The 21,723-nt window shown below is 43.8% G+C and overlaps 2 protein-coding genes across 3 annotated transcripts in view; one reads left to right on the forward strand and one right to left on the reverse strand.

The window, feature by feature from the left end:
- The window catches only part of KPNA1 (karyopherin subunit alpha 1), a 53,830-nt gene extending 51,473 nt beyond the window's left edge, over positions 1–2,357 (reverse strand). The window contains exon 1 of the mRNA XM_084501201.1: positions 2,240–2,357. The gene's annotated coding sequence lies outside the window, so the exon portion shown is untranslated. The remainder of the gene's footprint in view (positions 1–2,239) is intronic.
- A 1,926-nt stretch (positions 2,358–4,283) lies between these two features.
- On the forward strand, positions 4,284–19,201 carry FBXO40 (F-box protein 40). Of its 2 annotated transcripts, none has more exons than XM_084501391.1 (3): positions 4,284–4,407; positions 10,734–12,632; positions 15,133–19,201. In XM_084501391.1, exons 1-3 carry the CDS (start codon positions 4,399–4,401, stop codon positions 15,328–15,330), a joined length of 2,106 nt encoding a protein of 701 aa, XP_084357517.1. In that variant the 5' UTR covers positions 4,284–4,398; the 3' UTR covers positions 15,331–19,201. The 2 variants fall into 2 exon arrangements, with proteins under 2 accessions (XP_084357517.1, XP_084357518.1); XM_084501392.1 differs by having other exon boundaries at positions 4,302–4,407; positions 10,739–12,632.
- Positions 19,202–21,723: the final 2,522 nt, after the last annotated feature.

The raw sequence follows: 21,723 nt of genomic DNA on the forward strand, positions 1-21,723 counted from the left end.
GCTGAATAATTTTCCTATCAGTTCATCTTTAGTTCTTGTTCTCTGAAAGAAGAGGTGGCCTGGTCTTTCTAACTTGTTGTTTGTCTATGACATCATTCCAGAACCTCCTGTTCAAATATTTTAACCTCTCATAATGTTTTCTCAAATGAGTAATTCCTTTATTGTCTTTTATTTTTCTTGACTCGCTCCTAGCCTATTAGACTGCTGTGCACACTTACTCTCTTTGGCCTTCTGAAATATTTAAACAAATCGACTAAATTTAGCTAGTTACTGCTGCTGTTTCATTTCCGCTCCTGTTTCTAATTTAAATTAGAACCAATCAAATACAAAATAGGTGATGTGAATCATGGTTAACTGTTATATGTTATGCTTTTTCACATAAATTTGATTTTCATTTTTCTGGAGGGCACTGTTTTGGCTCCATTAATCTCACACTTCTTTCCACAATTTTTTCAACCTTTACAGTTGCCTTTAAAGACGGTTTCCTTTTGTGTTCTTAAGGACATGAGTTAGGCCCATTTGCCCCTCCAAGACATGAAAAACATCTGAGAAAAATCCACAATCTCGAGAAGAAAGAAACAAAGACATCAAAGCAAGCCTGCTATATACAAACAGGCTAAAATAAAACATACCATTCTGTTCACTTCAACTTATTCAACAGAAGAAAAAAGAAAAAAAAAAGGAAAAGAAAGAAGCGCTGTAGCACTGTACGGAAACATTGAAGTTGTAATAAAGCTGTCAAACAATCCAGTTAAATAAACATTTACACTTTAGCGTCTATAAAGAGCATTTCAGGAACTTTTACAATATCTGAAAAGTTGAATGCTTTTTGTTGTAATAGTGTCTTTTCTCAGTGCTGTTGAAATAAGCTATGGCTGCCTTTCCCTTTCTAAACTGGAAGGCCTGTGACTTACGCAGTGAGCAGCACTGAGACCAGTGCGCAGACAGGACCACCAAGGCAAGCCAGGTCTGAACACTTTAACACTGGGAATGCATCAGGAAAAACCAATGGGTGGCACACTGATAGCAAAGGGAAACGTCCTGGTACAGAGCTGGAGTTAGAGATGGGATGTGACAAAGGCACTGTTTAGAAACCTCAGGGGGAAGTTACAGTCTCAGTAACAGTGATATTCTCTTGGAGATGAAGCATTACTACAACTGTTTGAAAAATTCTGGCAAGGGACCCCACTGCGAGAACCTCTACCTCCCACATCATCTTACATTATCATGCCTCAAGCTACTGTTCATCTTCCCTGTGCCTTTGGGCACATCTCAAGCACAATTAAAGGTGCAACTGCAGTTTGAGTAGAAACAAAGTTGCTTTGAACTAGCTCGCTCATATGTCAGCACAATGCATTAACGTACCAGAGAGTGCAACATAATAAAAACAACGACGGACATACCAAAGCCTCGTCTGATTCGAACTATTAATTGCCATACCGTTCCAGTATATACAAAAGGGATTTCAAACAGCTAGCTGCTGGGTGTAAAGTCGCAATCCATCTCTGGATAGCCCACAAACGCATCTCAACTTGTTACGTCTGTCATTAACGTTAAGCAGGTAGAGTAGAATATATGTCAGGGAACAAAAAAAAAAACATCTAGAGAAATAGAAAGTTGAATAAAAATAGATGAGGAAACGACTAAATGCAGAATTCCATTTGGGAATTCTGCGAAAGCGGCAGCCCGGCGTTGTCACAGCTCACGCCGCGCACTTCCAGCCTGGAGTTTCAGCTTTCACTAAACGCCCTCAAGAGGCAAAGCACAAAACCGCCACCCCATGCATCCCGCTACGAGGGAGCCGCGCTCCAGGAGTATGAATGGGGGCGAGCTCCCGCCGGGCACGAAGGGAAGACAAATAACAAATAAAGACACCAGGCTGAGGAGACGCGCGGCAGCCCCCTGCCCCACGCGGCCGGCCGCGGCCCCCCTCCCAGCCCCGTCCCCCTGACGGACGGGGGGTGCCGGGGATGCCAGGCCAGGCACGATCGCGGCCGGGAGCCCGGGGCGGGGCGGGGCCGTGCCGGGCCCGGTGGCTGTGGCCGTGCTCCAGGCGCGGGGCCTCCCGCCGGGCCCGCCCCGCCCCGCCCCGCCCCGCCCGCCCGCTGCACGCGCGCACGCCGGGGGCTCCCTCAGCACCGGGCCGGCCCCGCTCGGCTCCCGGCTCCGCTCCAGCAGCCCCGTCCCGTCCCGTCCCGTCCCGTCCTTTCCCTTCCCGTCCCGTCCCTTCCCCTCCTACCTGCGGCCGGCGCGGCCCGGCCCGGCCCGGCGCTGGCTGCTGAGGGGCCCGAGGCGCGCGGAGCGCCGCTCCCTCTCTCCCTCCCTGCCTGCCCGGCGCTGGCTGCGGGCGGCAGTGCGCGTGCGCACGGCGAGCCGCGCAGCTTCCGGCCCCAGCGCGGGGCGCTCTGGGAGGGGGAGGCGTTCCGGCGGGGTAGGCGCTGGTAGGCTGCGGGAAGACTACAAGTCCCGGCAGGCAGCGCGGCGTTGTTCACAGTGCGGCGCAGCCGTAGGAAGGCGCGCAGAGCGTGCTGGGGGTTGTAGTCTGGAGAGTGGTGGATAGGCCATGTCGCGACTGTTGGGTGTGTTGGGATAGGCGCGGGTGCGATACGGGGTGTGTGTATCCCAAGCAGCAGGGGGAGTCCTGCCTCGTCTCTGCCCTGCCCCGTCTCTACGCTGCCCTGTCACTGGCACCATCAGCCCAACAAAGGCCATATTCCATATGCAGAGGAGCATGGCAGCTGGTATACAGCTGTACGTCTGTGTATATACAGTATGAACACGCACATATCTACAGCTACACATCTATATATGTACGGTATGCACATGCACATGTGTATTTACATGCATATGTGCATATACATATCACACAGATAACATACGTTTCATAGGACATCCATATGGCACAGTATTTCCACCCACAAAATTGAGATAAGGGTGAATAAAGCATACATTCAACAGCTTTCTCCAGCAGTATTTGCCTCAAAAAGTAAATAAGTTACTCGTTCTTCTCAGAGAAGTCGCGTTTCTTCCATCCCACCAGCAAGCACACCTGTACTGCAGTGGGAGGTCTGGTTACCGGTTGATGTTCCTGAGGTATCTTGAGTCAAATTAGCACAAGTTACGGTGGCAGCAGAGATCTGTAAGTTCGCCCGTTTTTGCTGAGAGTATAGTTTCAGATGAAGCTGAGCTAATACAAATGGTGTGCTGCAGGTAAAAAAGATAAATTCCTGTTTTCTGTCACCTTCTCTGATGAAATTAACATAGAAGATAGCTTCATTTCTGGGAACAGCTGCTTCTAAAGCACTGAATACTTGTCATCTGGGTTAATTCAGCTGGAGAATTTATTCTTATATCAGTAGCAGAGAATTTTGAGAAGCAGATTTGTGTAAAAGTGAAGCATATGAGCAGTATGTTTTTAAGCAGCCTAAAAAGACAATGACAACATTGAAGAAGCTTCTGTGAGTCAAGGCTGAAGAGTAATTGTAAACTAGGAGGTGAGGGGTTCAAGTGGAAGGGACAAACACATTGGTGATAGTGTGATTGGATGAAATATGGGTTTAGACATATTCCTGCTGGCCCGTTTTCCTGAGTGCAGTGGGATGATACAAAATGGTACCACAGTAATACAGCCCTTTCTAAAAAAGGCCACAGAGCCAGCCTGCTAACCGTATTTAGCACTACTAAATTACAATTGGCACCAGCAAGCCTTGGTTGTCGCCTACTGACATTTCGTTCAACCTAAAAATGAAAACACAGTTGCCTGCACTGTTTCAAACCATCAGCGTCACTGAGGTCTCACAGATAGGGAAAGAGAAAGATAAGGTGGAACAAAAAGCTGTCTGTGATTTAGGATCTCAGAGCTTCCACCACAGCAGCAAGGTGTTCCCCCACCAGGGAGAAGCAACAACTCATCCTGTGTGCGCCCACCGCTGGAGTGTGTGAAAGCAGGAGCAGGGGACGCAGTGACAGCTGCAACAGCAGAGACTACAGGCTGATGTGGGCACTGAGAGGAGCGGCGTGGTTAAAGATGAGAATGGCAGGAAACTCATACAAGGCTCTGGGAAATGCTCTGATCTTTTCCTCTTAACACCCAGGGCAGAGGGCAGGGTTAGTGTCGTCTTACATCCTCTCTTACATCTTCTCCATTAAGTATCACGCCAGTAGTGACAGTGTTAACAAATACAGTGGAAGAGACAGCTCTGAAAGCTGAGCTGCCCAGTCACATGCACAGGTTTTATTTTTAACATCCCCAAACTACTTGATGTTTCTACTTGGGCTTGCTCTGTGTCCTCTCATTCTCTCTTCTTTCTTTGCTTCTTGTTAGCCCTTACTCACCTCACTTCAACCCAGCTGAGCAAAACCAAGAGTGCAAGTGTTCGGTACAAACACAGGGACACTATGATTAAGGTAAGGCTTTGTAAATAGGGCTGGAGCCTTTATTGGTGAAAACTTATGCAATGCGATGGTTACTGTGTCAAGCTATGAAAGCCAAGATGTCTTCAAAACAGTCTTAGTAATTAGGATGAAGTAGAATAATCAGACACAAGATGTCTTCAAGTGACACCTGAGAAAGGAGGCAGCTGGTAACTCTGAACACTTTTGTGACAGGCTGCTCTAACAACAAAAACCCTCCATAACATATTCGGTGGATTAGCCAGGGCTTGCAGCACTGCATCTGGGGTTTTAAAAAACTAACATACTGGCTCTAAAATGGGAACTTCGGTAGTATGACAGATAATAAATCAAAAATTCAATTTATGTAACTTTCAAGAAACTAAAAAAAAAAAAAAAAAAAAAAAAAAAGTCTTAAAATCCAGTGAGTTTTAAGATTCAGACTGCAAACTGCATTTTTAGTCCAGACTAAATAATACAGTGATGAAGTAAGAATTACAAGCATTACAGGTACTATTTACTGTACCTTTTAGAGTTGTGGATGCTTAGCAGTTTTTATTCATGAATCTTTTAGCTTTTGTTTTTATGACTTAGATCTTAACCATGAGCACTCACATTCTTTGTACTGGGCATCTGGGTTTAGCTGGTTTTCTTTTGTTTTGCTTAAATCCATTCACTTGACTATCTCAAGAAGTTTTCAGAAAAGTATGTTAATGAGATTGTTACCAGGGAACAAAAATAGAACCTGAGCCCAAAACAAAACTGTTTTGTTTTGTTTTGTTTTGTTTTTCTCAGGCTTCAACTGAACTGTAACATGTTATTTTAAGGCACTTGGTGAACTCAAATCATAAACCCAGGTGCTGATGCACAGTAAGAGTTTGCCTAACTGTGTCCCTCCCAAGGACAGTCCTTCACATTAGATGCAGAGTGGGTGCCTGTCACAGTCTCCTCCTTTCCCACTCCACTCCTCAGCCCCTGCTGCTGTGCTGCCCGGTGCCACACGTGAACCCAGGGGACCGTATCAGCATGATTTTTTTGGTGGGTTTGTCTTAGATGAGCTGTGACTGTGTTGTTCCAGGTAGGGAGGAGCAAGAAATATTGCTGATCCAGTGCTCAGACAAGTGCTGCGTGGGGTTCCTACCAGCAGTGCCCTGTGTTACCTGTGCCCCATTACTCTGAACCCTCCCCTGGTCCTCCCTCAGCAGCACTGGTGCATTTGGCTGGATAGAAATGGCCTGAGTGAGTTTCTGTGCCTCTTCACTGCACACATGCAGCACAGATTTACCAGGAGAAGGGATGTCTGGTGATGTGACAGCTTATCTTTTACTCCATGGTCCTTCATGCCGTGTTTTGGGAGCTGAAGGGAAGTTGATGTGCTGTTTCAGGAACCTGAGTAGCATGCATCATCTGGAGGAAAAGCACAGAACTGAAGTCTTTGCCTGACTGATGCACTGTGCTGTGGACCTACTCTGTTCCTGCCATTTTAAAGTATATTTCTTCATATAAAGAAAATCCGACATATTCAGCATCTCCAAACCAGTGGTTATTGCCACAAAACATCACAGTCTCAGTCAGCTGGTCTCCAGCTGAAAAATACAGGGAATAGCTCCCTAAATGTCACTTGTCCTTCCATCTTTGGGCTTATCCAATGGGACAGTTGTCTCATGGAACATCTTTTCCATCTTCATCTGTTATATCAGGGACTTGAGGTTCATGAGAAGGATTGCCCTGGCATCAAAGTGCCCCTGTAAAATCTGTATGAACTTGTTCAAGGGTTAAGACTCCAGGCAACTATGCCTTGCACACACTCGATAGAAGTTTGTTAGTATTACTGATAATGATTTCATCTCCACTTTCTATTCTCCCTTTGCACGTACCCTGAGCTGTGCCATATTCACTACCCGGCTCATCTGAAGCCTGGCTGGCAATGTGCTTGTGAGATCAGTCTGAATGGCAATTGCAGAGCAGGCATGCCATGACAGTGACCTGGCTGCGAAGATGTGGGGCGTCACTCACTTAGAGGTCACTGTGACTCCAGATGGTGACATTCTCGGATTTGCTTTTTATTTTGTAATGAAGGGCAGGATGTTAGAAAACTTAGTCTCCTAGGAATTACATAAACATGCAGTTTCCACTGGCATAGTGTTTTCTTCCTCGGCTCCCAGAAATAAACATGTCTGTGCTGTGACTGGAGACCCAAGCCTGATTTCTTGCTGAGGTTGTTCAGGTTGTGGTGACTGAGGAGGTGCACTGCACACAAAGAGAATAAAATCTCTAGTTTAGAGAGGCTTGGATTTTCTAGAAAATGTGATTCTATTGTTGCCTCTGCCAGGCAGGTGAGACATCAGAACCTGGGCATCCCCATGCTTTGCTTTTGTTTTATTTACATAAACTATTATATTTAATTATATTTGCTTTTGTCTTTCTACACTCTAATTCTACATCTGTCAGATGGAAGTACCAATGTCTTTTAACCTCAAGTGCACCTCTAGTACTGCAAAGAAAAATTCATTATCACTTGTGAACCACTCAGATACTACGGTAGTAAATATATTGAAAAACCCTGTAAGGAAATTAGTAACTCTACATTCACCCCAAGATTTAGGTATTATGCTGAAAACAAGATATACACTGTGACTGGGTAACAGGGATTAAAAGAAATAGTAAATAACTGCTATCTGCCCTACATACTTCACATTCCTTTAAAATATTTTTTTTGTTGTAATATTATATGTAACTCTAACATTCTTGGCTCCAGTGTTTGGATGAAAACTTCCCAGAGATTTTTAAGAGATGCTTATCATGTTGTAAATCTTAGAAAGATTGTTTTGTGTTCATTGGTAATCAGATCTCAGAGGCAGTCTGCTAGATAATTGTCTGGGGTTTATGATGGCCTTTTAAAATGGTTTCTTAAAATGGGAGGCATCCCTTGAATCTGCAAGAAGAGTTCAGATATGATGTGCAATTTTAGTATGTCATATTATCAGTCACCTACACAGAACAAATACCAAATAAGGAAACATTTGTGTTGTTTTAGCTCAATAACTGCAACTAAATTTAATATGCATTTACTGAAAATAAATTATAATTGATTTATAAACTACAAGTTATTGTCACTGAACAGATCTACTTCAGACACAGACATATCTGTAGTTTAAAAGGTGGCTGTATATTTTTAAACCTTACTTGATTTGCTGTCATGACAGTCTAAAAATAAAGATTTACCAAAGTGGACAGACTGTGGATGGGAGTTTGCATCTTTTCATTCCACAGCACCTTAAGCATGATTCAAGTAAAAAATTTTGTTCTTTTTTTTTTTTTTTTTTTTTTTTTAAAGCAGCCCTTCAAAAACATTGCAAGTTGCAGTGAAACAAGATGTATGTCGGTTTAGAGAAGTGTTTTATTACCTGACATATCTGTGTGTTATCTGCCTCTGGATGTTAATGTATCACTTACTGAGGCAAGAATTGGTAAATTTTCTGTCAAGTGTTTTGAAAAGCTGTTGTATCTGTATTGACAATGACATCAACAACTAAGAGATGGAGCTAATCATCAGTTAAAATACAGAGCTCATGATTATTGTCTTGTCAGAACAGAAGCATTCAAACCCTAATACATATCAGAAAAATTCTCTCTCACTTCTCCCTGTCTCCTAACTTCACAGATCTGACAATCAGAAGAGAGAGAGAAAAATATTTTTTTCTGACTGAACAGCATGTACAATTTAGAGATGGGGTAAAATGAACGAAAAATGGCAAATCTGAGTAATCATGAAGACTGATTCTAGATGTGAATGCTGTGATGTGGTCATTGTTCACAAGCAAAATGTATATTTCCTTTTTCTCCATGTGATTCTAGTGTGGTTGGTTTCAGCACACAACAGTGTGAAAGCAGGCTCCTCTCCAGAAACTTCACAATCAGCCCTTTTTGTGTTTTTGGAGAACCGTAAGGCCTGCGCTTCAGATGTGTTCTTATTTATCAGTTATTTCTCTCTAATAGCTAGTTTTGCAGTGGAAAGTGTTGTTCATACATTCATGTTTTTGTTTCAGTGTAATGTACCCAGCCTTCCTCTGACCTTACGCGAGTCATAGCTGGGACTATTTTTAGAGATTATATTTGCAGCAAAATGCTACAAGAATGACAGTAGCAAGGATGCTGCCAATGTGAAATAAATCCATCTGCATCTCTTTCTTCCCTGAGCTGCATAAATGTAGATGTCACTAAACAGCCTAAAGCAGGATGGATGTTGTCCTAAATGACATTTATTTAGGGGCTGAATCTGTCTGGGGCCATGCTGACCAGCGTTGTGGTGTCAGCCCTGGGCAGAACCCTGTGCTTCCCAAGACAAGCAGGGAACATTATTATGAACAGTCATGAAATACTGCTTTTCTGCTTTGCTGTCTTCAGTCCCTTGGTGAAGGTATCAGAAAAGACTTGCTCCTTTAGTAGTTAGGATGGAGAGGGAATAGGGTTGATTCAGTAAGGGGATTTAAACAGGTTTTGGTCAGTTTTGGAGACTGTGATGGATGGAATGGAACTGTGTTGAGCTATGGTAGGTCCTACTGCATAGGAAGCATGGTGGGAAGATGAATCAAAGATCTTTTTCTCATTTTCATGACAAATAAATACATAAGCACATAAATAAATAAATAAATAAATAAATAAATAAAAAGCCCTGGCTAACCACCCTTTACAGCAAAGGAAAAGTCAGAAAGCATGGAGTTTTCTACTTGCAGCAGCTATTCTTTGGGCTAAGTTGCTGTTACCAGATCAAGTTATCCAGGGAAGTAGCTCCAAGCAGTACAAGGACTGGGCAGCTTCTAGGTCTCCAGTACAGCAACTGTGGATGCTGAGAGCATATGAAGGGAAAAGTCCTGTGGATCCACAGAAGCTCCTACATGTTCCCCCTAAACAAGGTTCACCTCTTATGAGCATTGTAGAAGGACAGTGCAGGGCTGGATGGACCACTGGTCCGACCCAGACTGTTGTTTGTTATTTTCTTGTTATGTTCTTATTTTTTTATGACAAAAGAAGACATGCCTCATGCTAATGACCATCTCTATTTAGTTGCTGCCAAATTCTGTGCTTCTGTTTTCTCATTTTTAGGGAGGAGTAATATTCTTTGCCTGGAATTCTTGCAAGGGTGGGGATATTATAAGCAAGGTGCACTGATAACTTTTGGAGACAGGCCTCATAAATGTATTATTTTCAGCTAATTAAAGTGATTTAATTGATTTACTGGGAAAGAGTGGAAAACACAACAATGAAACCAAAGCAGATGAGTGATTCATTCTGACACAAAGCTAGTAATATGGCAGTGATATTTTTTTCTGTAAGGGTCTCTGTACTCCATATTCTTGTACTTCGTCTTTTTGCTGTTGGACCTCAGGTAAATGGTATGTCCTTTTCATTTCAACATTTTTAGGGAGAGAAAAGCAAAAGAATACATATATTTTTGAAACCATGTTAATATGGGGGTGTGAAAACTGAAATGCATTCTTCCTTAAGAAAACATTTAGCCTTTTTATATGATAAGGCTGGTTGAAATTTCTGAGACATTTGTTTTGGCATCCTCAACTTGTTCTTTTCATCCAGTCTGTGAGTTGCAAAACATTAAATTAATGGGCCTGCCAGGTGGCAGCTGAATTTATGAAATGGAGTCTGGTTTTGTTTATTTCTGTTCTTGTTGCCTGGGACTGTTCCCTATTTTCTGGGCCGCTGTGGCACCACTAACACCTTCATAAACTGAATCTAAAATATGATCACCTCAGGATCACCTATCCAGTTCTGGGTCTTGTTTGACACTGACTTGTAAGTATATAGGATGAACTAAAAAAACGTAGGGCAGTTGCAGTTGGTTCATTTGTGACCATTCATGTCCATGGTGGGATGAGGAAGGTATGACAAGACGTGGGCCAAATGACCAGCTGATTTTTCTAGGGAGGAAAAAGGAATATCACCTTTCCCATTCAAATCATATCAAGGAAGTGGGGGAGCACCCTCTCTGTGCCTGCAGCAGTATTGATTTCAGCAATAAGCAATAGGCAGCATCAGCACAAATATTGAGGCAGAAAACATCTCATTCTCAAATCTTTGCTGTCTCTGCTGGGCTAAGAGCAAAGAGTGCTGAGGTCTCACTGATATCCATGATGCTGTCAGGGCACACTGTCCTGTGGGGATGAGTGCTTATCAGAGCTGGGTATCATTTACCCACAGCCTTATTCCTGCTAGGAGTGCATGTGAGCATCTAACTCGCAGAAACCAGGCATGGGCACAGGCACCGGTGGTCTGTGTCCTTCCTTGCCCCTCCAAGCAGTAACTCTTGTCTTTTCTACGTCCAGCACAGGGCTCAGAAAACTCCCCCTGGGCAGCACAGGCATTGTGAGAAATGCTTCAGCCGGCACTGCCGCGCGCCGATCGAGCCCTCCGTCTCCTGCATGGTGATCAGCTGCCGCTTTCACTGCGGAGCCACCTTCCACATGTGCAAGGAGGAGGAGCACCAGCTGCTCTGCCCCTTGGAGCAGGTGCCCTGCCTCAACTCAGACTATGGCTGTCCTTTTTCCATGGCCCGCTTTAAGCTGGCAAAGCACCTTCAGGTCTGTCCAGCCAGCGTTGTCTGCTGCTCGATGGAGTGGAATCGCTGGCCAAACGTGGATTCAGACACAACCCTCCACAAGAACATTATGAAGGAGACCTTGAGTGAGGAGTGTCTGGACACGGCATTGGCGCTCAGAGACCAGAAGATACTATTCAGGAGTTTGAGGGTAGCCGACTTGTTTCCAGAGTGGAGGAGATATGATGAAGTGGAAGAGCTAATGGATGAAGCCATGGGTGGGGAAGAAGGTGCTGTGGGAGGATTAGCCTGTGGTTCCCAAGAGGGCAATGACCCAGCATCTGAGCTCAGCCAACGTGAGCGTGAAGATTTGGCAAAGGACAAGGAAGGAATGGATCTGGGGAGTTACAAAACCTGGGAGAACATTTTCAGCAAAGAGCTCTTGGCGTGCAAGGTAACGGGCTCAGCAGCTGGCAAGGGAAAAAATACAGAGGAGGCTTCCAAGAAAACAGCATCAGGACCTTGTGCTGCCAGCTCTGCAGAGAAGGCAAAGGAAACGCCTGGTAATGCAGAAGAAGCTAAAGACCAACAGCCTGAACAAGTAACACCAAATAAAGAAATGACAGGGCTGGCTCCTTGGCAAGAAGGGGTCCTGGAGAGGCTGAAGAAAGAAGTTGGTGTAGCCGATTACAACATGTATCTGGTACATCACGGGGGAATGCTCATCCGCTTTGGCCAGCTAGCTGCTTGCACTCCGAAAGAAAAAGACTTTGTGTATGGGAACTTGGAAGCTCAGGAGGTGAAGACGGTCTACACCTTCAAAGTGCCAGTTAGTTACTGTGGCAAAAGAGCACGGCTAGGAGATGCACTGGGACACAAGATGCCAACTTCAGACAAGTCGGTGGATACCTCAGATTTGGGAATAAGTCCAGAAGAACTGCCTACAGCAAACGTAGTTCAAGCCACACTGCTGTGTGCATTGGAAAAAGAACTGAAAGGCCATGAGATCTCCGAAGCAAGGGGTATCGATGGACTGTTTGTAGACTTTGCAACACAGACTTACAGCTTTCCCCTGGAGCCTTTCTCCTCCAATGCTGTTCTAGCAGATGTTCTGGATGAAAAAAGCCAACCAGAACTCCACGTGGAGCTGTACACTGAATGTGTAACCAGAAGACACAACAAAAGCAGTTCAGCTTTCACATTCACTTGCAGTCATTTCTTCAGGAGAGACGAGTTTGCATCCCACTTCAAGAATGTGCATGCTGATATCCAGTCATGTCTGGATGGATGGTTTCAGCATCGCTGTCCACTGGCCTACTTGGGATGTACTTTTGTTCAAAATCACTTCCGCCCTGATGGACATAAGGCCAAGGTGATATACAGCAAGCTTCTCAAGACATTTGCTATTAAACCAGAGGTTGACACCCTCCTTGCTGAGTCAGGGAAATGCAGTTACACAGTGGACAATCGAGGGAGAAACAAGGATTTGCTGAGCAGCCTCCCACTGGAAGTGCTGAAGTACATTGCTGGGTTCCTGGACAGCTTCAGTTTATCTCAGCTATCGCAAGTGTCAGTGCTGATGAGGGACATCTGTGCCACTCTACTTCAAGAGAGGGGAATGGTCCTGCTGGTCTGGGAGAAGAAAAGATATTCCCATGGTGGTACTTCATGGAAAGCTCGCAGAAAGGCAAGTGACTGCAACACTGGGGAAAGGACAGCCAGGGGGTATCACCAGATAACACACAAGCATAGCAAGTGATGCTGCATATAAGCATGTAGGTAGGGAGAAGGTTCATGAGGTTAAGAATTTGCAGCCCAATGTGTCCTGGGTGGTCGGTGCTATAGAGTGCAGTACATCTAGCAAAGGCAGGAAGGTGTAAGTGGGTATCTACTTCCTAGCTGCAGGTCCCCACCCAAGCTCGTCTTGAGTAACCTGTTTGCATTTGCACCGTATTTAGGCACTAGGAGCTGAGAATTCCTGATACTTAAAGGTCACATAGATGGTTTTAAAGAACTTGCAGTTCACCCTTTTGTTTTATTCTTTACAAGCTGATACAAGAGTACACTGAAGGGTAAAGAACTAGATGTGACTGTGAAAGGAGCTCAGGCATTCACATCAATCCGACAGGGTTTTGGAATCATAATCATAGTAAATAGTTTATTTCTGATGTTTAATTTACATCTATTTTCTTTTAGCTTAAAACCATTACCCCTTGTTTTATCACTACACTCCTTTACAAAGAGTCCCTCCTCATCTTTCCTGTAGGCCCCCTTTAGGTACCAGAAGGCTGCTATAAGGTCTTCCCAGAGTCTTCTCTTCTCTGGGCTAAACAACCCCAACTCCCTCAGCCTGTCTTCCTAGGAGAGGTGCTCCAGCCCTCTGGTCATTTTCGTGGTCCTCCTCTGGACCCCCTCTAACAATTCCTCATTCCTCTTGTGCTGGAGGCCCCAGAGCTGAAGGTAGCACTCTGTGTGGGTCTCACAAGAGCAGAGCAGAGGAGGAGAATCACCTCCCTTGACCTGCTGGCCACACTTCCTTTGATGCAGCCCAGGACACGGTTGGATTTCTGGGCTGCAAGTGCACACTGCCAACTCATGTTTAGTTTTTCATCCACTGATACCCCCAAGCCTTTCTCCACATGGCTGCTCTCCACTCAGCCTGTATTTGTGTTTGGGATTGCCCTGACCCAGTTGCAGGGCCTTGCACTTGGCCTTGTTGAACTCAATGAGGTTCACCCAGGCCCACCTCTCAAGTCTGTCCAGGTCTTTCTGGATGGCATCCCATCTCTCCAGTGTGTTGAACATGCCACAGAGCTTGGTGTCATCAGCAAACTTGCAGAGGGTGCACTGGTCCCACTGTCCATGTCACCAACAAAGATGTTAAATAACACTGGTCCCAATATCGACCCTGAGGAACACCACTCATTGCTGATCTCCACCCAGACATGGAGCCATTGACAGCAACTCTGTGAATGCAACCAAATCCAGACAATTCCTTACCCACTAAGGAGTTGATCCATCAAATTCATGTCTCTCCAATTTAGAGAAAAGGTTGCTGTGTGGAAGTGTGTCAAATGCAACAAGTACAGTGACTGCAAGCTGAATCAGCCAAATCCAAACAGGAGTTAGCCACTGTGACCATTTACTGGAGGATGAAGCTTCCAGTAGCAAAAGGAAGAAATTCCACCTGGTCTAATTAACTCCAGTTCCAATTAACTCCAGTTACTGTTGCACAACTTAAAACCAGCAGTCTTGAATTTAAAGGCTGTCTAAACCCTTTCTTGTCAGCCCTCTGTACTGACCATGCAGGAATCTTGTATTCAGTGCACAGATTCTGCTTGAAAACATCCCATTTATAATTAATCTGAATTTATTGTCTACTTTGTATGATAGCTATGATTATATAGAAACAGGACAGGCTTAGGTAACTTTAAGTGCAGCACATCCACATACTGTCCTTCCACAGAAAGAAACATTTCTAAACTATGACTTTAAAAATTCATTTGATTTAATGGTATACAGGAAATATTCAAGTGACTTATCCACGGTCTTATCACTACATGGTGGTGTATCAGTAAATGACACATGGTAACACTGCAAACAGAATCAGAAAATTTTAATTGCACATTTCTGTTTTTTACAAGCTTGTAACTCTTCTAGGAATGACCTTAACCTTAGATTTTTCCAGGCTTGTTCTGGGGTGGGGTGAGTAACAGCAGTGTTATAATGTTCCTTCCTTTGAAGTTACTGATAAAGACTTTGGAAGGTCTTTATGAAGTCAGGTTTCTTTGAGATACGTATCACACAAGCATCCCGTAGTCACTCTGCCTTATAATTATCATTGGATACACCTATAAGCACCTTGGACCCCACCTCACATGTGATGTTGTGGTGGTCAGCTATCCTGGGTTTCCTCATGCCCAGCACTAAATTGGCACCAAAAACTGTGCTTTCCTGTTAAAAATGGCAGGTGATGACTAAAGCAGCAAAAACAACAAGTGTGAGGTACGTAACAATGCAGACTACACTTGTTGTACAGCCCTGCGTGGTCTGGTTTTCACTAACCAGTACAAGTAACGCATACCCACTACAGACATATATATATTTTTCTGAAAATCCTCTTCTGTTTTTACTAACATACCAGTGTTCCCTCCCCGATTTCTCTCTCCTTCCCTATCGCCACCCAGACCTGGCAGTTCAGCAGCCTCTTCTCCAGAGTTAACAGGTGGAAGCACAGCGAGGTGGCGTGCATGTCAGAGCACCTGAAGAAGTGCCCGTTCTACAAAGTGGAGCACAAGACGGACCCTGTGCTGCTGACTGGCATGTGCGAGGCTCGAGAGCCCGTTCAAAAGACTTTGGTTTCCACCTTCAAGCGCAAGGTCTGAGCAACCAGCTTCTCCTCTGACCCGCTCCTTTCAGTGTCCCTTAAAAGAAGCTCTGGGAAGCTGGATGTAAAGATAGTTGCTTCTAACTCTCCTTTGGAAGGACAAAACTGGCATCTCCCCAGCTGCATTTGGAACATCCTGCGATTTCTTTTTTCCTCCCTGCATTATTTTAATTGTTAAAACTTCATCCAAAGAGTTCTGGCACACTGCTCACTGATGTCTTGTGCTTTCTGTTTATTTTTCTGTTTTCTGCTTAATAAAGCACCCTGGAGAAAGCACTAAGGATATTGTTTGAACACAGCATCTTTGCATCCTTGAAGACAGGCTGCTGCTCCTAACTCCGTGTCCCTGAGAGAAGCAAGAGCAGTTAGTGTACCTAGCTTGAAAAGATACAAAACGCCTTACCTGTGGCTGGAAAGCTGAGCTCTGGGAGCACAGACAGATGCCCTCTCACCTGGCAGACCTAAGGATTGCTAATGTCTCTGGGGACATGGGCAAAGGAAAGACACCCCCAAAATTGCACTCAATTAATTAAAACTCCATTGAAGACTCAGGATAGCACCACACAACCACAAACCATCCTTTAGGCAATGCAAGCTTAAAGCTGAGCTTGTGGCAACATCAAAACCAAACCAAAGCAAACAAATGTGCTCTTTGTTGGAAATAACCAGATAGCAAACCTGGCTGTTTAGGGGCTCAATTGACTTTTTCCTTTTTTTAGTTAATAATTTTTTTGTGTGTGTTATGTTTTAAAGCCATTAAAGCCATCAAAAAATACCTGAAGACACTTTTAGAATGCCTCACCTATTCAGTTTTGCAACTGTAAATTGCAAACTGTAGTCATAAACAATTTGTCAAAGAATGTTTGTTTGTTATGTAAAAGAAAAGGTGTTCAGCAACCCATTCAGCAATGGTGTGAATAATGATTGCTTCAGTTAAATGGTCTGGAGTAAAAAGATATTTTTTTTTTATACAGCAGAAAAGTGATTAGGATTTGGTTGATTTTTTAATAAGTACACCAATTTAAAAATAAAATATGTTTGTTGAGACAATAAATGAGGCTGTTGAGTTGAAAATGGGCATTGATGGATGGAGATATGCTGCACCTGTGATTCTTGGTTTTGATGCAGATGCGGGATAAGGCTGGCCATGCAAAGAGCCTTCTCTTATTGACGGAGGCTGCCATTCATTGTTGCTGATGAACCTGAGCTGGGTGCTGGGTACTGAAGGCATGAGCTGCACTGTCCTTGCAGCTCAAAAGGTCCTCTTGAGATTTTACCTTATGAGGATGATTTCTTCACCAGACACATGCCCTCAGGATAACATAATCTGAGCTGTGGGGATGGTGGGTTGGTCCTGACATCAGGAGGAGGAGTAGCAGTAGTGACAGATTCTTATTTTTTATTTTTAAATCAATTTTCTTCCCCTAGAGATCTTTTTTTAGGAAGTCTCATCATGCTTCACCCATAAACCTGTCTGCACAGGTGCCCTGTAGAAAATACAAGTTGCACCCCAATTTTATGCAACAGAAGCAAATGAACACAGGGGATGCGAGCTGGGCCAAGTGCAGCTAAAGTCAGGTGCTCTGTTCCTTTGCCTTGTGCCTTAACCTCTTTGCAAAAACAAACTGGCCATCCTTTAAAGTTGCTTGCAAAAACACACACCTGTCCTCAGAACATCCATGATACTCACCTTGTCTTCAAAACCCATGAAACGGGTCACCCAGTATTATTGCCCTCTGTTTTAAGCAGGGAAGTTGTCAGAGGTGAGAACATGCAGTTATCCAGCTTTTTTGGCTGCCTTTATAGCCTCCTCCTCCTCCACGTGTCATGTGCCTGATTTTGAAAGAAGCTCAGCACCAAACTGTAGACCACAGCTGTCCAAGAATCAGGTGCCAGCATCTATACTTGGTGCTTAAAAATAGAGGCAGTCAAAATTATGGACAGTTCAGAGAGAAAAAAAAAAAAAAAAAAAAAAAAGACCCTTAAAGGATAGCTTCTGAGAGTAAATCAGTGTTCATGGCTGGTATAAGAGACCACTAAAAAGTCCAACCTATGAACCATCTGATCAGCTACTTAGTTTATGTAAACTGGAGAAATAGTGGTTTATGGTAGGTGTGAATCAGGCTCATTTCACCTCCAGCATTGCTGCTATTCTGATTCTGGCCTACTTCTGTCAATGCCAGTGGGTTTTGCTCTTATATCTCCCTTTTCTTGGAGATCTCGTGATTTAAATTCCAGCCTCATTGCCACTGGCCTTGCTTCTTCCCCAACCAGGAGGTGCCAGCATCAGGTACAGAGAGGATGCAATCTCAGCCAAAGTGAGATAGCTAAAGGTGTGGGTTAGAGATAAGGATGCTGCAACTTCTACCTCTTGGGGTATAGATACAACATCTAGGAAACTAGATATGGATCATTTTCTTTCTAGTACTACTACAAGATACACTGGAGAGACACAAGGTGTTAATTCACAGAGAAAGAGACAAATTCACCCCCATGAATACCCATGTATATTTCTGTAAGCTGTAAATTTGATTGAGTCAACAAGATTCATTTACGATCTTGCCTTAAGCATATACGGTGCAAGCTATAATCTGCAGTGATCTTCAGGTTAGCCTGGTTAATCCAACCCCAGGAGAGGGAAGACAGTACAAGGAGGTGGAGGTCACTTCCAGAACAGCACATACCCAACTAGCAAATGCCAGCTGGTAGCCACTTCATATTTTACCTCTCATTTAACGCTAGAGGAGAGCTGTGGGCTGGTGTCAGATGCAATCAGTTTAATCAGAGGAGGCATGCCAAGCTAGCTCAGTGTTGATAGTCCCACTCATTAGTAGAGTCAGCAGAAGCTTTTGGGGAGCTGCAAGAAACAGAATTTGCCTGAGCATTGCGTGAGCATAATGCTGGCTTAGTGTAAAAAGAGAGGCTATGGTTTGGATTCAGCAGGTCCTTAGGCTCCTAATTTAAGCTTGGAGCTTGACTGATGGAAAGTTCAGATAAATAAGGCTGACAGATTTTGTGGTGTTTCCTCTCGTTGGAAGAATTGGAACTGAAATGATAGCACCATGGAAATCAGAGAGGTCAGAGCAAGGCAAAAAGACTCAGGGCAAGAGAATGGGAAGACTGGAAAGAAGAAAGGTAAGTGGTTTGGTTAGAGGACAGCTGACTAAATGTGGGTGTCATGGGGAGAGGCAAATGGAGAAAGGTAAAAGGGCACAGGAATGGAGGGAAGAGGGATGTGGATGGGGCTTCAAATACGCTAGGAGGAAATGTTTGAATTCAAGAGATGCTAGGAGGATAGGGGTGACATTTAGAGCAGCAAAGACCTACGGGGATATTAAGGGGAATAGAGAGATTATATTATTTGGTTTCTACTGACAAAGTAAGATGAGCCTAGTGAACTCAGTGAACTGCAGACTCTATTTTGAATTGTAACTTTTACAGTGAACCTCACTCTGTGGCACAACCTCTTTTCTGGGTTAGAATATTCAGCCAATGTATTGTTGAAGTGCAAGCTAAGAGGCCACTGTGAAACCACGAAGAGCCTCCAGTTTTGACATTCCTGTGCACTCACCATTTGCTGCCAACAGCAGATTTTCTGGATAAATGCTTGGAGAAGGGGCTGGAAGCTCCCTATCAGTGTTATACATTAACACGGGATGATATTTCTTCAGGGGTGAAAGGGTAGGTTACCTACTGACACGTACATCCAGGCTGGACTGAGAAATTACTCTCCAGGCCTCTATTTCCCAAAACCAACTGAACCCAGATAAGGTGAAGTTTATCTGTACAATGTATGTTATTTTGCAAAACTGTGTAACTCCTTGTTGCTTTCTTAAGAATAATAATAAAAAATATGGTTAAAAAATGCATCAAAATCCATGTCTTATTTTGTTTTCTTAGTTTCATCACAGTAACATTAGCTTTGCTTTCTAATCAGATGTGGTTCCTGTACCCTCATTCATTACTTTCATCTGCTCCATTAGGTATAACTTTTCTGGTTGAAGACTAAGGCTACGTATCAGCAACAAGTATTGTTATTCTTGGCCTCGTCCTCTTTGTACAGTCACTTTATCCTTCCTTGTTAAGTTATTTACCTGTATGAAAAACTTTCTCTTCTAAAAATTAATTTTCTAGATTAACATCACATTATGTCTACAAACAACTGAAGAAGAATTTTCTTTGACAACCTATCTCCTTATTCATCACTTATATTCAATAACGTTGTGACCATTGATCCTAGTAACCACAAAGAGCTTTTTTTTTCCTCCTGGGGTGCAATTTCCATGATCGCTGTACGTCCCTCACAGCAATTCTGGGCTTCTCTCACATCCAGTTCCCTCACTGCTATGGTCCACTTCAAAGACTTCTCTCATTTCCTGTATTTATTTATTTGTTTGTTTGTTTGTTTGTTTCCCTTTTGAAGCAAAACCTCCAAGTACTGTACAGACCTATTTTTATTCAGCTTCCTGCTTCATTTATATGTAAGCAAATTATGATCATGTGCTCCAAATTTATTTTTAATGACCACCTGCTCTATGACTTAACTGCTATTTACAACTAACAAATCTTTTGTAGGCTCAGTGACTGTTTTGTGAAGGAATTTGTCCTGTCATGTTGAGACTTACAGGCCTAAGCACCACTATGATTATCAGAGATTATTCTCCAGTCATTAAACGTGAAATTAGTTTCCCATGGTAGTACAGCTCCTACTGGGATTTATCACCCAGTATTAGCACTCTCTCTACATATCCAATTACGAACTGGAGTTGTTCACAGTTGTCTCTGAGCTGCACCACAAAAAAAGCACCTATTTTGAATTTTTTCCTCAGTTTCACCTAATGCACTATTTTTGTTCTTCATTTCTATCAGTCTGAACAGCAGGATATTTTAATACCAGTGATGACTGGTATCCTACCATATTTCTGTTACCTGCAGGATAGCTAGTTTCCACCCCATATTAGTTGTTCATATTTATTTCATACAGATATCTGGAAGGGAGTTAAAAACAGAATGGAGCCAAAGGCTCCCTAGTAGTAGCAGCTAATATAAAGAAGGGTAATGGCAGCAAGATGAAGCTTGGGGAGGTCCTATCTCAGTGCCCTCTGGTCTCACCCCCTTCCCAGGACTGAACTCAACATACCTTTGGCTGCCTGCCTTGTCTGCTGTGATTCTCTTACACAATTACGATATTCTTCCCCTTGTTGTCTAGACTTCTGCCCATTGATACCTCTTTATCTGTCATGATACACCTATTTAACTGTTTTTGGTATTCCTGTGTACAAAAATAGGTACACTGCTCTCTCCCAGCAGTTGCATCATCGTCAAAGAGATCTTTTGCATGTAATACATACACTGTAAAATTATATTTACTAGCTAGCTCAGTAAGACACACAACATTTTACTGGAGCTGTTTCCTTTACCCAGGCCAATCCAGCATGCAGTGTGTTGCAGCTTTGGAGACTGGAAAAGAGTCCCAGTTTCTGCAGACATCTGGAGGGATTTGATTACACAGAGCTGTCAGGGGTGACTTGCTGCTCAGAAGGACAAACTTTGTCACAACTACTGTGTTCAGGCCACTCTACAGGCAGTAAGCCACGACCCATTTCACAGACACAACTTCCCCCAGCTCCTGGGTGCTATTGGCCAAATCAGCTCCTTTAGGCTTGAAATGCAGTTTTGGCCACACTGGCACAGCAGGGAGAATTAATATTCCTTGTGAGACTTTTCTAAGAGGGACTGAAGTGGTTAATGAGGATGGGGTGGGGATGCAAGGGGTAAGTGCATATCAGGAGTTAATTGGAACAAACTGGGGTGGTTTCACTGTTGAGCAGGTGTCTGTCCAGCACAAATCCTGCCTGGGCTGGGCTTCAGGAAGTTGTATTGGAAGAGATGGAGAGATTGCTATCATGTTTGCTGCGCATGCGTACGCATGCTTATAGCAGGCCACAGCAGGGCTAGGTTGTATTACTGCAGGGCTTGAAAGACAGAGGAGAGGAACAAACCACCAGAGGAAAAAAAAATGTCATTTTCTCTCAGTACATCTGAAAGATGTGAAAAAAGGCAGTAGTTAAAATGTCATCAGAGCTCATCCATTCTCTCTCTAACAGCTGTGCTCTGGCTTATTTTTTTTCCATGATGTTTTTTCCCATGAAGCAAGGGCTGACTTGGCAGCTTGCGGCTCCACAGCCACTGAGCAAAACAGCTCCCGTGTGCTTCATGGCACTTAGAGAAGGATCCACAGGGGGAAAAAAAAAATATATATATATATATACAGCTTCAAGCTCCTAGCCTCTCACAAAGCTAAAGTCTTCTAAAAAGCAAGTGTACAGAGACACAGCAGCTTTCACAGGGTGCTCAGTGAGCCAAGGGTGGTGAGAAAGGCTGACATAGC

Source organism: Aythya ferina (genome assembly GCF_964211825.1).
Source record: "Aythya ferina genome assembly, chromosome: 1".
NCBI classification, from domain to species: Eukaryota; Metazoa; Chordata; class Aves; order Anseriformes; family Anatidae; genus Aythya; species Aythya ferina.